The sequence below is a fragment of the Nomascus leucogenys genome, chromosome 4 (genome assembly GCF_006542625.1).
Source record: "Nomascus leucogenys isolate Asia chromosome 4, Asia_NLE_v1, whole genome shotgun sequence".
Classification (NCBI taxonomy): domain Eukaryota; kingdom Metazoa; phylum Chordata; class Mammalia; order Primates; family Hylobatidae; genus Nomascus; species Nomascus leucogenys.
The window spans coordinates 97,973,547-97,990,399 of record NC_044384.1 but is presented as its reverse complement, the minus strand read 5'-3'; the positions used below and the strand labels follow the sequence as shown (position 1 = coordinate 97,990,399).

The window sequence follows — 16,853 nt, the reverse complement described above, 5'->3', positions numbered from 1 at the left end:
GAAGGGTGGGGGAACTGAGTCATGCCCCTTGACAGTGATTTTATTAAACAAGAGGCTACTAAATAGGGAAACAGTACGTGGGAAGAATGGGAGGGCTGACATTTTCTCCCTCCCCTGGACTCCTGTCAGAGCCACCTGGTCAGAGCCTGTGATTTCAGCCACCTGTCTTCTGCTTCCTAGATTAAGGGTGTCAACCTTCAGTCCATCAGTCATTCCAATTTGGGCCCAGTTTTGTGAGTGTGAGGGGTTTCTGGAGAGAGACTCAATGAAATTGCCAAAAAATTCCAAGACCCCAAGGAAATGTTAAGCCCCTATTGTGTTGATTTAAACGGATTTTATCCATCACAGTGCACCAGCATTGAGAATATCTTATAGGCTGATGGAAATGGCCTGAAGGGGAGAACACTGATAACTCTGGAGAGAGGGAGAGAGGAGCTGTTCAGGAATAAAATCTCAAAGTCAGAGGCTGGCCTCCAGCACCCATGTGGTGGGTTTGGCCTCTGGGAAATGACACAAATAACGGAGAGAAGTGGCGCACGCGGTACAAATGCAAGCGGGGCTGGGGCGCGCACCACAGCAGGCGCAAAGGGCGAACGCTGGGTCTCCTCTGCCCTGTCAGTACTCTGGAGGTCTAGTTGCTACTTGTGACCAAGTGTTTGATCAAGGTGTAAATTCCTCCCTAGAGGGGAGGGGAAGGATCACTGCGCTTTCTTTAGCTTTTGAGTTACTCTTAACTCCGTGAAGAAAAGGGCAGGCTCTGCCCCTCCAAGTGTGGTCTGTGGCACTGCCACCAGTCAGAGAACTGCTTGTTATCCATTCACAACAGGAGCTGTCAGCTGTAACACTAAGCACATTGATTCAGCTGGCTTTCTTGTTAGGAGACTTCCTGGATGAAGGAAACTCTGCTGTGTTCCCTTACAACCTGAGGCTAGCTCTTGATCTCACCTCTGACTGCTACTCTAGACCTCAAAGGCAGCCCATCTCTGCTCAGTTTTGCCAGCCAAGAATCATGAATTCATGCAAAGGAAAGCTAAAAAGCATAAGCTGTGCTGTTTTTAAAATAGACCTTCCCATTAGACTTTTATACATAGATCATCAGATTTGGGGCTCACAAATTCTTTTTGTCTGCTGATAGATGGGCCATGGAGGGTTGCAGTCAGTGAGGGTAAAATGGGAGAGAGGCACTGTGATCATAGGGTGGGGAGAGAGGTGGAGAGTTGGTTAGAAACCGCGGCAGTTGGGTGGGAGAATCTTACATTATTAAGATGAAATTTAAGAAGCAAACCCTAAGTCAGTGTCGTAGCTCCCCCGTAAATGCACCTGGACTGATGGATGGTGACTAGAATAAACATCCCTACTCCAGCTGTTAGGACAGTCAGCACGTCCACATCTTCTATACTGTCGCAAAAGGCTGTGGCTCTGCAGTGGCTTCTTCAGGGTCTGTGTTTGATCACAAGTTTCTGGGACCTGACACCTCAAAGTACTTTTTGTTCTGGTTTTCTTAACGCAGCACTAAATGTACCCAGTTGTAAACATGCTGGGCCCCATTTTATATAATATGTACCTGAATTTTCATTTCCAAAAAGTGTCCAGACTCTTTGGAAAAACACAGTTGGTTTATAGACAGAGCTGTTGATCTTGACAGTCAGTCCCTTGCCCCTTTGGCTCTCTGTGCAGTATCTCCCCACCACCCTCTCCAACCGGGAGCTTCTCAGGGGTGTCGAGAGACCACAGGCACTCATTTAGCACCTGCCGTGCTGATGCCGGAAGAAGATATAAAATGTCCGGCACATACATATAGATTTTAAGTTATAATTGTGGGGATGTTGTACCCTCAAAATTGTTGCAAGACAGGAGGACCTGAACAAACAACCAGACAAAGCTGGATGACAGGCAGGGTGCAAGTTGGTGGACAAAGGAGACGTCGCACATGTCAAGCACTGACTGGGTTCAAGGCTCCGGCTAGATAATGGGGTTAGGGAAGTTGGGGGACTGAATATGCAGCACAGTCATCATCCTTCAGGGCTTTTGGTTGGTAGAGCTGCAGACAAAGACCCCACGTTCAGCGATCAGTACATAAGAGATTCAGTGTCAGCATGAGGGAGTGCAGACAGCCGGGACTGGGAAGGTTTCGTCAAGGAGCATTTATCTGACCTTGAAGAAGGGTGAAGTTGAACAGATGGAGTTGGGGTTAGGCAGTTAGGATCGCAGAGACGTCAGGAGGTGGGGAGGAACCTGGTACTATTTTTGAAGGATGGGAAGGACTCCTCTCAGCCTAGAGGGTGAAAAGTGGGAGGGAAAGAAAGCAAAAGCTGAGATGGAAGAAGAAGCCTCTTGGCTTCTGTGAAGGACAGAGGGAGCCCTGGAACATCCTCTTCATTCCATACTCTTTTCTACTATAGAACCTGCCTTGACTTCCCCACACTAAACACCACCCCCACGACCAGGAGCCAGGGTCTCTGCCACGACGCTGTGCCTCACGGTGCCTGTGTCCCTGTAAGCCATTATCTACCCGTCTATGTCCTCTACACTGAGAGTTCTTTGAAGACAGGGACTTGTCTCAGTCATCCTGCCACAAGGCATGGCCTTTGTAATACAGGCTGGACTTGCCAGGACTGGAGAACGTTGCTGGCCCATTTGAAGGAGCACAGAAATGGAAATGTGTGCAATGCCTGGGGACAGTGCTCCTTAAGTGGGGTGAATGGAGATTCTAAGGAAGGAGTCCATCAGCTCGTGAGGGTTTGGGATCTTCCCTCTCGGTACCGGGACAAGGTTGCCAAAATGCCTTCCTCTTCCCTGTAGATATTCTGCTTGGTTTGGTGCCACTCAGGACCGTGAAAGTGTGTGTGTGTGTGTATGCACGCGTGCGTGTGTGTGTGTGCGTGCACCTTCTCTCACACATAAAGGTGCACAACCACCCTGCTGTGCCCCTTTCCACCAGTGGACAGTATTGTTACCTCCCCTTTGGCTTTCCCACCCCACCTGGGTGCCATGGGTGCGGCAGGGACTCGGATTCGCCCCTATATGGTCCGTGTGGCGGGTCATTCATACATGCTCATAAACATCTGCCCTCGCCTGCTCTGTCCAGGGGTATTTTAGTGACGCCTGGAACACGTTTGACTCCCTCATCGTAATCGGCAGCATTATAGACGTGGCCCTCAGCGAAGCAGACGTGAGTATGCACCTGGCGTGGCCGCCACCTGTGTCCTCTCTCCTCTGTCTGTGCATACTCCGCTCCCTGCCCTGCAGTGGCATCACCTGGACAAGTCACAGATCCCAGTCACTTGATCTGAAACTAGGATTTCCTAATGAGAGCTGTAGGCAAGACGCATTTCAGGGTAGAGCCTTATCCCAGGGCCTTTTGTAGACACAAATCACCTTTTGGAGGACAGGCCTTTTCGCAGCATTTACCCTGGTCACTAGTAGGCAAGGTAAGATAGGATGTCTCTAATTGTTTTCATCTGCTGTGTCAGAAGTGATACCCACAGTGGCGTATCTGTAACATGTTTATTTTAGGGGGATGTTTCAAGTAGCCGTGTGGCGCGATGCTAGAATGTTCCCCTTTTATAACACTGTCCTTTTCTTCTTTTTTCCTGTGGTGCTTCCTCTCCTCTGTGGCTTCTGAATGCTTGCCCTAACAGCACTATTTCACTGATGCATGGAACACTTTTGATGCCTTAATTGTTGTTGGTAGCGTCGTTGATATTGCTATAACTGAAGTGAATGTAAGTAGCAAACTTTGTGTCCTATATCGTGGTTGTTTTCATTAAGTCTGATGTAGAAGAGACTAGAGGCCCTGCCCTTAAATCTCCACACACTTTAGAAATCGAGACGCAAATTTATTTTGAAAGACTAAGGATAATTTGTAGTTTCCTCTATCTCACCCCATCTCTATCTCCTTCCCCGGAAAAAGAGTGGGGAAGTCTATGTAGAATTGCCTTTTGGAACTAGAACAGTATTTCAAGAGATCTAATTAAAGTTATAAGGGCTGGGAGTTAATTGTGTGTCCGTGTGAATGTTGTCACTCACCAGCCGTGTGACCGTGGAAGTCATCCAGTGCTATGTGCCTCAGTCTTTCCAGCTGTACCTGGAGTTACTGATGTGCACCCTCATCCCCACGATGGTTCTGTGAGGGCACAGGCGGGAGACCCCACAGCCAGCTATGCCCTGAGCGTGTGGCGGCTGCTGCTGGTGTCCTCACCTGTACCGTGTCTGCTCTGAGTCTGGTGACACTGGTGAACGTCCCACACCCAAAGGGTGATGCCAGCCAGCGGAAGGCTGCTTGGGCCAGGGAAAAGAGGGCCGAGGGCGAACCAGGGAGAGGGTGTCAGTCTGCCTTTGTTACATCCAGTAGATTCATTTGAGGGGGAACAAGTGCAGTAGTGGCATTGTAGATGGAGTGAACCGCTCTCCCTAGAAGCACTCTGAGCACCTCTCCCCCTGCAAAATTAAGAAGTATGAGAAAGGGAGCCCCTCCTTCCGCCTGGCTCCCCTTGGGTCTGACCCATGCTAGACCAGAAGGCCTCAGGCAGGCAGAAAGGGCCCTGTCTACCTGATCTGTTCCCAGTTCATCAGCAAGTCTTAGTGGGCGTCCAGTGTGTGTGCTCAGGCTGTGCAGAGCCTTTCGAGAGAGTGGGCGGAGCACGGGGAGGGACTGTTGTGTGGTATTGGCTTTTGCTCCACAATGTCCAGCCCACCTCCTGCCCCTGATGCTCTGCCTGGTGACATCTGCAAGATTGAGGGTTATAAGGTCCATCCTGGTGCCCAGACAGCCTGCATCACACAAGGACTGTGAAATCCCTGTATGCCACCTGTCTGGGGCCATGCTGATCCTGGCGTGTGAATAGTTAAGACAGCCACCAGCCTGGCAATCCCAAGACCTGGCGTTTGAAGCCCTAGTTCCAAACTGACTTGGAGTCTAGCTCCCTCACGGGCCAAGTAGGGTGAATAACATCTGCCCCCTTGCTGCAGATATGTTATAGTGATAAAATGATCTGAATATTTGGGAAAATGCTTGCTAAAAACCCCAAAGTTTTAGGGAGATACAAGTATTGTATTATTCTAAGTGTAGGTTATCCCTGTAATAAGTAAAACGGACTGTCAGACATGACTGTGCCCATGAGGGTGTGATTTAAGCCTTGTCACGCCACACTATGACAAGGCACTCAGATGGTATTTTGCTAGACCTAGGTATACACATGTTCCAGCTCCTAAAGCCCAGACATGTAAATTCTGCTTTATGTGAAATGTTCCATGTGTCAGCTATAAAATTGCCATTCATGATATGTAAATGATGCTTGGTTGTAAAATATGCTGGTGCTAATGGGAGAACAGCAGGTCCCTAACTGGGCTGCCCTGAGCTCTCTCCCAAGTTTATGGCTAGACATCTGCCAGCTTAATCATCTCACAATGCAAAGTGCTTACAATCTACTCGGAAGTATATTTACATGAAAATTCTGGAACATACCCTTCTGTGAGTCAGAGATGGCCTATAATGGAAGCGAAAACACAATAAACTAGCAGCTCGGCCGATCTCCCTGGACTGCTCAGCACTTCAAGTGCTTTGCAGGTGGTGAGTGTAAACACTTAGCTTTCGGGCACCAGGATGTGGCCAAGGTCTGTCCACCTGGGGACACCCAGCTTTCTCACGCCTGAACTGCCTGCTGGCTGGCAGGGATGTAGCACCCATGTACTGAGGGACAGCACGTGCCCGGCTTCCTGGCTGCCTCACGTGTGCTGCAAGCTGGCCCTGCTCCTCCCACTGCCCCTGTCCCCTGTGGCCCAGCTTTGCTCATCGGTGTCTCAGTGTTGCTGTGTTCACCTTGCACCAGTCAGGAAAGGGGCAGGTCTACACTGAAGTTTCTAGTTAGCATTTGACATTGGGGTATCTGTGCAACACAGGCTTTCAGGGGGCCCCTTCTTGGCATGCAATTAAACTTTCAAAATCACATAGGCAGACACTCCCATAGTGTGCTTTCAGTCAGTGACCTTTTTCCTGGTCAGCTGTGGCCCAAGACCAGATATATTCCTCAACCGTGGCAATGCCAGTTCCCTACCCCGGGCCAGGAGAACACCACCTTCAGAAACCTCAGTGTCTCCTTGCTGGGTCTTGGAACAGAGGGGATGCTCAAGGCCACCTTCACATTTGTTCCATCTTTCAACACACATTCACTGGGCATCCATCACTCACAGGCTCTGGGCTAGGCTGTGGGGAGGCACAAAGACAAAAAAGGACTGGGTATCCTTAACCTCTGGTGTAAATACATGACAGTGGGACTGTTGGTTCTGACACTCCACTCCCCTCCACATGTAGTTCCCCTGGGGAGCTGTGCACATCACATCCTCGGTGGCCTTGTCCCCTGAGCTGAGGGGTCAGCTGTCAGCTGGGCGTGAACACCTTCGGTTCATCATTGGCTGGTTGTAGCTGCCATAAGTCATCATTGTTTGCAATGTTTAACCTGCTGTGCTCTCTTCCCCAAACTCTGTTGATCTTTCTTTTCTGTTGCCTAATTGATTTTCATGTTGGTTTTATTTTTAGAAAATTGTAGCGGCAAGTATATATAAGCATATATACGGTGAAGTCGTTAAAGCAAAGCACTTCTAAAGAATGTGTGCTTGTTTTTGGCCTCTCCACTTTTGGTTTTCACTGCGCTTCACAGGACGTGCTAAGGATTGGTTGCAATCATCTAAATTGTTCCCCATCCCATAGATTGTCGTCTCCAGCCTGGGGCCATCTTGGTCAGTCACACTTGGCTCTGTGACTTGCCAACATAGTCTTCCAGAATGAATGATCTGGCTGAGAAATGATTGAATTCAGCCTGCGTTTGTATTCTTTGCAAAAACGTTTTGGGTAGTCCTTTGCATGGTCCTGCCTGCGTGTGCACCAGCCTGCTTCATCCTACTGTCCCCCTCCCACGTCCCCACACCCCGCTCAGTTCCTGGTTTGGCAGCACTCATGGACTTACCTCCATCACATTTGGTCCTAACCTCACCAGGCTGCTAAAATGTCACACTGTGACTGGTGGGCTCCCTCTTGCTCCGTCCGTCTTTGATGCCTGTTTGTTCCTTGAATGATGAAATGACCCAGCAGCATATGGTCCCTAACCCAGGGATGGCTGTCACTGACATTTGTCTCTTCTCATTATCATTAGTGTCTGGGAGGCAAAACACTTGTTTAGAAGCCACGTCTGCCTTATTATTACTTACTTTGAAGGAGCAGGTAAAAGGTCATTAGGGAGCTCACTCTCAGAGACCCAGGAATAGTCCCTGCCTTTGAAGGTACGCTATTTGGACCAGGTGGCTGACAGTCTCACTCGTCTTCTTTTTCTGACCCCACAGTAAGGTTGTGTAGTCCCCCATTTCATATGCGAACCCTTTCCCAGGAGCCAGCTCAGCTGGGCACTGGGTTGTGGACACAGACCCAGCAACCCCAAATAAAGAAGCCCTCCTCCCAGAGGTGTTACCTGTGAGCTCAGAAATAGTCAGAGGGAAACTCCCCCAAAAGACTGGCTTCTCCGCAATGCCCCAGGTTACCTGGCCCAGCTGTTCTGGGATGCTGGTTTGCTTCCTATCTGAGTTAGAAAGCTGCATCCTCTCAGCTCTTCCAAGCACAGATAGAAATTAATACAGAAAATGAAATGGACTGATTTCATTGATTTCACTTGGGAACCTGAGGGTCTTTTTGACTTCCACAGTTGCAGGGGGCTGTGCCAGAGCCTATGTGGTAAGAGCCTGCTTGAGAGCCCTGTAGGAAGAGGCTCGAGGGAACGTCAGCAGAGCCCCAGGAATCTAAGGAGCTTTCTGGACCCTGACGTGTAGTCCGGCCTCATGAGGCTAAGGGGCTGTCTCCTGTAGGGTTCCCAGCTGAAGAATGTGACATCTTAGGGTGGGAAGGAACTGCCAAGTTTGTCTTGTCTAAGCCCTGAGGTGACACTGGAATTCCTCCTATTGAAAACTGATTGGCAGCCCCTTGCGGCCGTGTTTGGAAAGCTACCTAGTGAAGAGTCCTTACCTGGTATGGTGTCCTCTAGGGGCGTCCAGCATAGCGTAGCCCACTTGCATTCCAGCTCCACCCTTCATGTTCAAGCCTCCTCCATCCCTTGTAAGGAAGATGGGGATGGAGTCTAATCTCTCTCTCTGCATCCGTGTACTGTTCCCTCATCAACCCAAAAAGAACCCACTGTACAGCCACAGCAGCCTGAGTGGGCTTTTCTGGTGACCCCACTCTGTATGGCTGCTCGAGATCTAAAGGGCATTAGCTAGTATAGGCCACCTGTTAACTACCCGGGCCAGCTTTACCCTGGCCCAGGACTGGAGTTCTCAGCTCTGGCAGCACATTTGAATCACCAAGGAGCCTTTAAAATTCCCAACATGCAGGTCTGGCGCAGTGGCTCATGCCTGTAATCCCAGCACTTTGGGAGGCCGAGAGAGGCAGATCACCTGAGGTCAGGAGTTGGAGACCAGTCTGGCCAACATGGTGAAACCTCATCTCTACTGAAAATACAAAAAATTTGGCAGGCATGGTGGCAGGCGCCTGTTATCCCAGCTACTCAGGAGGCTGAGGCAGAAGAGTCGCTGATATCCTGTAGGCAGAGGTTGCAGTGAGCCAAGATCATGCCACTGCACTCCAGCCTGGGTGACAGAGGGAGACTCCATCTCAAAAAAAATAATAAAATAACAAAATAAAATTCCCAATGTGCAGACACCTCCCAGGTCCAGTAAGTAAGAATCCCTGGGGTGGGACCTGGGCTTCAGAGATTTTGTTAAAGATCCCCAGGTGGTTTTAGTGTGCAGGCTGGCATGAGAGCTGGCCTGCCCTTTTCATTGGGCTGACATTTGTCATTTGGGCAAAGCCATCCTCAGGGTTTTTTAAATTTGTAAGACACTTTGGCAACTTGCACTGTCCCCCCGGGGCTGCCAGTCACATCCTCCCCTGAAGCAGCCCCCCATGCCCAGTGGTGCGTGGTGGGAGGGGAGGTGTCGCAGGCGCACTGGGGGTGCATGAAGGCTGGTGTGCTGTTTCCTGTTTCCTTCCTCCCTCCCTCGCATGTTGTGCTGCCCTCTCCCTTGACAAACTCTGTCTCCTCTTCCCTTTTTTTCTTTTAAACAAGAGAATATTCATGGTTTGAAGTTCGTAGTCCATAGGTTGTCACATTTCAAAGATATCAGTTGAAGAGATGTACACTTCGAAATTCAGTTCAGTTGCTGACTTTCACGAACCCTAAGGAAGGGGGCCGTGGATGGCCTATCAGACTTGAAGCAGAATAGGGAGAGGCACGCAGGAGGGTCTTAGGCCAGACTGTGGCCAGGAGCGTCTTCCCTGACCAACAGGCCCCTTGCTGTCTTGCAGGTCTCATACATAAGTCGTGCATGTTTCAGAAGGATAACTGTAGAGCCGTCTCTCTCGTGCACACTGCCTGGTCCCCTGAACACAGGCAAGCAGAGGTGCACATTCAGGCACACTTAGCACGCACACTCACACCCCACACTTCAGCCAGACAAGCAAGAGTGGAACCTTCCTGTGCACAGCCTTAGTGAGAATGATGTGGAAAATGATGAGAACTTTAAAAAATTAGTTCCTTCATTTGTTAAGGTCTTAAGTTGAAAGACATTGTCTGTCCCTTTAAGGAGCTGATATTTCTTTTGAGATGAACTAATGGAAGAGGGAAATAGAAATAGCGATCCTGGGTTTTTGATAAACCTGTGGCAGAGTTCCCATTCTGAGCATCCCAGGAAAAGCAAGGACCCCTTTTAAACTCTGTCAGAACCTGTTCCTCTCGGGTTCATGGTCACATTACTGAATTTCAGTTGTTCTGTGATGTGCTGAAACCCCTTATTTTCTGTGAACTTTGTAGAATTTCCCTTTGGTCTCAGGAGGTAGCCCTTGTTGCTAGAGAGGCTTCAGAACTGAGCTCTTCCTTTCCCCAGATCCCCAGGGAGGAGGCCCTCGAGAAGTGCGCACATCCAGACGTGTACACATGTCCCTTAACTTTGCAGACACACTGTACAGAAAGCCTCCTTGAAGCCCCTAACCAGAAGAGCCTCATTTCTCTCTGTCGGCTCCTGGTGACACCACTGAGGGGAAAAGAGAGGCTGGCACATGCTGGCTGTGGTTCCGCTGACTGTTGCTGTGCAATGTAAAGATGCCTCCTGGTGCTGGCTGGAGTTTGCTTCCAACTCCTCTGTGTTCTCTCAGACACTTTCTGAATACTCAGGTAGTGCCAGGCACCGTGCTGGGCACGGAGTGGAGTGAGGCAAGGCCCCTGCCCTCCCTGGGGTGGGGGTTGGGGGGCAGGTAAGCACGAGTCATTACAGATTCTGCATCCTGGGGCCGAGGGACAGGAGCGCAGCCAGACCCTGGAGGAGGTGGAGCTGCTGAACCTCAGGGGAGCTGGTCCACCACTGTTTCTTCCAAAGACTCATACGGACTTGCACTCCCTCTTGTGTGAAAGCTGTCTGAGCTGTGGGGCAGGCAGCGAGGGTTTCTGTAGGGAAGCCCACCTCTCTCCTCCTCGCCCTGACTCACTCTGTTCAGCTTTTCAGCAGCCCCGCCAAAGAGGCTGTTGTCAGACATACACCACCCAGGCGTTTAGTCTCACAGGAACAGAGTGTGGTCCAGGGGGGTTTGTGGCCCTCAGGCAGGCACCACTGTTTGCCCCTCTGCTAGAGACATTCTGTTCCTCGGGGCTAGGAGGCCTGCTGCAGAGTGGTTAGTTCCTGAGACCCACAGCCCTGACTAAGCCAAGAGAACTAGCCTCCTTGCGAGAAGCAGGGGCACACTCTGCATCTGTCTCTAGGGACAGTTGAGGTCTTGTGGCACTGCCTTTACTGGATGCCTGTCAGTCTGGGCACAGCATGTCCTCAAATGTGAATTAGAAAGTGGTACTGTGTCTGTGCCCATGTCCATGGCTGCCTGCCCTCAGGTCCACCTCCAAGGAGAGCCACTGGGATTTTCTCAGGGAGGGAGCAGGTGTGGTGTCCAAAGACAGGAACCACACATTTTTTTAAAGGGGGAGATGCTCTCCGGAACCATTGACTCCTTCCTGGTTCATTAATCCATTTTCAATCTTTGATTTCTTAAAGCCAACTGAAAGTGAAAATGTCCCTGTCCCAACTGCTACACCTGGGGTAAGATCAGTGACTAGTCCCCAGGGGCTGGGCCTTTTCCTTGAGTTTATTTGACCATGTCGAGTTTTCCACTGGTTTTTCTGTATTCTCCATGATTGTCCTTCCAGAACAGTGTCTGCAGTGGTTTGCATTCATCATCAGTGTCCAGTACTCTTGACCAGCCCAGCGTTCTCCTCTAACACAGTAGAATACGTGGACATGCATGTGCTGTGTGGACGCAGTTTTCCAAGCTCTGTGTTGTTAGCATGTAACTCTTCCTTTCATATCATGCTTTTTAAGATGAAAAGGCCCTAGAATCACATCTTCAGTTCTTACCTCTGTCACCTTTGCATCTGTTGCTGTTTTTCTGAAAGTGTTGCATGTTCAACTTTCCATTGAGTTTGACCTCTCCATGATAACCCTTCAGAACTCTGAAGAGAGCAATAGAATCTCCATCACCTTTTTCCGTCTTTTCCGAGTGATGCGATTGGTGAAGCTTCTCAGCAGGGGGGAAGGCATCCGGACATTGCTGTGGACTTTTATTAAGTCCTTTCAGGTAAGAGCCATGCCAAGGACTTCTCTCTTTGTCTTTGAAGATCATATGTAAGTCAGTGATTGTCCCCATCCTAGAGGACCCAGGCTCCCCCTGTGTGGCCACTCTGTGGACCTAAGTCAATAGAAAACGTGGAATGCTGGAGAGACCCAAATCAGCATTTCTTGGGTCAATCACATGGGATTACTTGCCTAAAGGAAACAGAAAAGAAAGCAGGAAGGATCCGTAGCTGAGAGATCTGTAGCATTTCCAAGACTGAGAGAGGTGTGGGGCCTGCAGCCCTGCTGTGCCCCCGGGATGTCTGGTGGTGGTGGTGAGTGCCAGATCCTAGCAGACTGCCTGGAAGCCCAACGGCTCTCTCTGACACCTTTTCCTCATAAGGCTGCAACAGTGCTGTCTGTTGGCTGGTCTAGATACAAATCAGAAACCGCCACGTGGGCCAGCACACCATCACTGGGTTATCCTGCACCTGGAAGGCTCACAAAGTTTGGGATGTTTAGGCATACACCATGTCTCATTTGTCACCTCTGATTCTCCAGGCTGGTACAGCTCAGTCCTAGACTTTCCCAAGTAGAACCAGCTTTTCCCGTACCTGCAAGTACCCTGCCCCAGATATTCTAGCCTTCTGGACTGATTCCATTTGGAAGAGAAGGTGTGGGAAATATAGATTCTTATTAAAAGGTGGACCCATGTAGGGAATTTGTGGATATCTACAAACATTAGAAAGTGAATCCTGCATCTTCATTTTTTAAATTATTGGACTATTTTTCATTCAAAAGTTATAAATGTTTACAATAACAAATGAAGCTGTCCAAAGATATATAAAGAGAAAGTTCAAACTTGGCCCTCACCCACCCCTGGGGTAACCAGTGTTACCCTCCCAGTAAGCACTTGTCCCTAGTGGGTGGGATTTTCACAGGTAAAAGGGAGAAGGGACAGCAAGGGGGGTGGTGCAGGCACTCACAAGGGAAGTCACAGATGCTGCTGGGAAGGATGAGGTTGGAGGAAGGTAGAGTGGGGGCCTCAGGCAGGTGAGCCTTGGACTTGCTAAGGCAAAGAATCCTCGACAGCTATTATTCGTTTAAAGTACCAAAACTTGGGAACAAACTGCTATAAAAATAGATAATTCCGAGGTAATATTATCTCACTTTTTAAAGAAATTCTTAAAGATTCAATCTGCCACAGATAAGAAAGTCATGTTCCAGAGCAGCAGTTCATAAAAGCAGAGAAACTGTGCAAACAAAAATCTTAAATATTTGGCAATCTAGGAAGAAAATGCACGTAGGTATGTTGAGGAAAGCCTGAAACGAACCCTGTGGGACCCTGCTGAGTAGTCCCGCTGCAGGGAGGGCCGGGCTGGCAGGCACAGGTCAATAGCTGGCACAGATCTGATGGTGGCTGAGCACCTGTGAGCCACTGACTTTCTGACAAGTGCTCTCGGATAGTAGAGAAAGCGCGTGCTTTAAGCGTGTGTTCCCAGAATTAAGCCTAACACTCTGGGCACCCTGTGCAGGTGGACGTGTTGGTCACATGTGATGAGGTAAGACAGCAGTTGACAAACATTCAATGAAAGGACGGGGGCTCTGTCAGACACTTGTATTTGGTGTTTCTGAAGGGAGCCACACTTGGCGACCCCCCAGCTCACTCCTTTTCTTCCCTGGCCCAGCCCCCCAACTTAGCAGTTCTTTCAGAAGGTGTGCATCTTAGGAGAGGTATTTTGCATTCGACAGCCACAGCCAGAAAGTGGTTCTTCCCCTCTGACCCAGTAATTCCACTCCTAAGACTTCACCTTAAGGAAATAGTTCAGCAGAAGCAAGGTGATTTTGCATAAAGATAGTCCTTTGCAACATTACAATACCGCCCCCCAAAACATACCCACAAAAGAAAGTGGAAGTACTCTAAATGTCCAGTGTTCTGGAATGGTTTGATCAATTATAGTTTCACCCAAAAAATCCAGTAATGAATTTAATAATTATGAGAGTTATGTGTCTGTGTTGAAAATGTTTAGGATTAGGCTACAGGGTTAATGACCACGGAAAGCACATCCTGCCTGTAATATTGTGACACTGGGCGTGCATGTGGATGGTGTCTTCAGGACTAAAGTAGTTGGGCAGGGCTGGGATTTATACAGTTCTTCCTCACTGTCAATGTTCTTTCACGGTAACACGTGGAATAGAAAGGAAGCATGTGGCCACTCATGGGTCTTCTCAGTCTGTGCCCGGCCATCCCGGGGACAGCCGGCTGGTGCTGAGCCAAGTGCCTTTTCTCTCCCAGGCGCTCCCGTATGTGGCCCTCCTCATAGCCATGCTGTTCTTCATCTATGCGGTCATTGGCATGCAGGTAAGCTCCAGTCATCTCTCCCTCAAGGGCCCTTTCACTGGGTAGCCCCAAATCTGTGGCGAGATGTACCCTGGCCAAGTGAAGTAGAAGCGTTGTGACTTCTCAGCCAAATGCCTCTGCTGAAGCCATAGGAAGACAAGAAAGACAAGCTGCTTAGTAGAGAGCTCCAGGGGAGGCCCAGGCTCAGATGAATGTGGAGAGGTTAGAATGCACCAGGAAAAATTGCATGTCATGGCAGAAGAATTATGCTTTATCATAAGAAAGTGAAATTCACTTGAAACTAACATTTACAGATGCTAAGACTGAAGAGAGAAGCATGTGGCCCCTCGTGGGTCTTTTCAGTCTGTGCCAAGCCATCGCGGGGACAGAAGGCTGGTGCTGAGCCAAGTGCCTTTTGTGACCGTTGTTGTGCTTTAGTAGCTCACCTTTAAAAAGAGGCATGAAACTGGGCTCTTCTGTGACCCAAGCAGAGGGGCTGCACCCTGCTTCCCAGTTCCTCCTGGGCATGGGAAAGGGACTGGGCCTCCCTAACAGAGGAGCCCTAACATCAAGTGGGCGGTGGGATGGGTTGTGGGTGGAGGGAGGCAGCCTCTAAGAATGGAGGCAGTCGAAGAGCCCAGGTGGCTGTAGATCTCTGCTGGCAGGCTCCTTGCAGATTCTCCACGTGTGCAGGTGCTGTCTTTCAGGTAAAGGAGGGATGTAAGTGAGAAAGAAGTAAAGTGATTCTATGATTCTAGGGCAGAGAAATGGTAGTGCTTTTTTTTTTTTTTTTTTTTTTTTTTTTTAATCCTGAAAGCATAGAAGCATTTGCAGATCTCTGGGAATCTTACCAGGAGTTATGAAACAAAAGTCAGCATACTTGAGCCTCTGTGATTCAGCAGCACATGGTGCTGTGTGCCCTGGAAGGTCTTTTATCACATATGTTCTCATATAAAAAAGAGCCATCTCAGAACTGCAAGCTGCATGGCACACACCACCCAAGGTTCACCCAGCAGGCGTTTGTAAGCATCTGCAGGCTTCTCTAGAATGTCAGTCTGCTTCCTAAATCTCACAAGTAAAACTGTTTAGTACCTTCCCATTGCCCTGAAGGTAAAGCCCACTCTTCTGCCTGGGGCTCACAACCCCTGCCTGTTGGCTCCTGCCCTTGTCTCCAGCCTGGTCTTTTATCTGTCTGCTCATCATACATGTTATTTTCATTCCCTCGGTATCTGTGCTGTCACCCTGTTCCTATGCACATGTGCTCCCTCCACCCGAAACACTTCACCTTTCTTTTTTTTTTTTTTTTTTTTTTATTATACTTTAGGGTTTTAGGGTACATGTGCACAATGTGCAGGTTTGTTACATATGTATCCATGTGCCATGTTGATTTCCTGCACCCATTAACTCGTCATTTAGCATTAGGTCTATCTCCTAATGCTGTCCCTCCCCCCTCCCCCCACCCCACAACAGTCCCCGGAGTGTGATGTTCCCCTTCCTGTGTCCATGAGTTCTCATTGTTCAATTCCCACCTATGAGAGAGAACATGCGGTGTTTGGTTTTTTGTCCTTGCGATAGTTTACTGAGAATGATGTTTTCCAGTTTCATCCATGTCCCTACAAAGGACACTCTTCACCTTTCTTATCGCCTGATGTATCTTTCAGTTCTGAGTTTACGTGTCACTTCCCCCTAGAGGCCTTCCCTGACCCAGCCCCCTAGCCTTGAGTAGATGAGCCTGTCTCATGCTTCCCTGTGTGTCTGGACCACCCAGCCTCATCACTGGGGTTTGATGTTGCCTGGCTACCTTTGTGTCTCTCCCCTAGGGGAGATCCTCGAATGTGAGACCGTGCCCCTCTGGAGCACCGTGTTCCCAGTGTGTAACCTGCTGCCTGGCACATGGTTTTGCCTGGCAGATCTTTTTTGAATGCGTGAAGTGCCAGGTACCATGAGAAAACCCTAGTTGGTAAAGATCAAACCTGAGTTAGTTCTAAATTCACATGTGGATTTTTTTTGCATGACGAAATCTATTCTCTTTTTCTTGACAACTTCTCCACCTAGATGTTTGGGAAAGTTGCCATGAGAGATAACAACCAGATCAATAGGAACAATAACTTCCAGACGTTTCCCCAGGCGGTGCTGCTGCTCTTCAGGTGACTGCAACTGGCTTGGGCGGTGCTCCTGGGCAGGGGGGTCCGCTAGGTCTGGGTCCAGAGGGACAGAGGACACGGGTTATTAAAGCAGTGTGCCTTTCCCAGTTGATTGTGAAGGCATTTTGTTTTTGTTTTGTATTCTTAAACACAGACCCTAGCATTTCAAACACAGGAATTTTGCTAGATTGTTAAAACTGCTGTGGTAATCCCGATTGTGGCTGGCATAAGGTTTATTCATTTGGGAGTTAGTAGGGCTACTTAGGCCACCTGAAAAATTGTAGGATGTATGTTTATGCATGGAGGCATGCACTTAAACACGACCAGGGAGACAGAAACTTAGCAAAAACGTCAAGGCCTTTTGCACAGCCAGTGGGGAACATCCTAAGATGTATGATTTCAAATTTTATGGGATTGCTTTTAACGTCAGTTAATTAACTTTGTGAAACAAGCTGCCCTCATAGTGAGAGAACTCTGTAGAGATCATGAAGTATTTCTAATGACTCTAGTGACTGACAAGTCATTTGCAAGTTAGGTGGTTTCCAACTCTGCCTTCAACAAAATTGAACAGAGACTTAAGGTGTTAAGTATTTTGGTCATTAAAAATAACCAATAGGCCAGGTGCGGTGGCTCACGCCTGTAATCCCAGCACTTTAGGAAGCTGAGGTGGATGGATCACTTGAGCCCAGGAGTTCGAGACCAGCCCAGGCAACATGGCAAAACCCTGACTC

At 49.1% G+C, this 16,853-nt stretch overlaps 1 protein-coding gene across 10 annotated transcripts in view; it reads left to right on the top strand.

Annotated features, from left to right (window-relative positions):
• Positions 1 to 16,853, top strand: part of CACNA1D (calcium voltage-gated channel subunit alpha1 D) — a 322,420-nt gene that overhangs the window by 267,638 nt on the left and 37,929 nt on the right. For 4 of the 10 annotated variants that reach the window (XM_030811605.1, XM_030811597.1, XM_030811602.1 and 1 more), the window contains 5 exons: positions 3,642 to 3,725; positions 11,083 to 11,127; positions 11,534 to 11,662; positions 13,934 to 13,999; positions 16,034 to 16,125. In XM_030811605.1, coding sequence (XP_030667465.1) covers positions 3,642 to 3,725; positions 11,083 to 11,127; positions 11,534 to 11,662; positions 13,934 to 13,999; positions 16,034 to 16,125 — 416 coding nt within the window. Of the gene's footprint in view, positions 1 to 3,088; positions 3,173 to 3,641; positions 3,726 to 11,082; positions 11,128 to 11,533; positions 11,663 to 13,933; positions 14,000 to 16,033; positions 16,126 to 16,853 lie in introns of all 10 variants that reach the window. The other 6 variants (XM_030811596.1, XM_030811599.1, XM_030811606.1 and 3 more) reach the window with 3 other exon arrangements.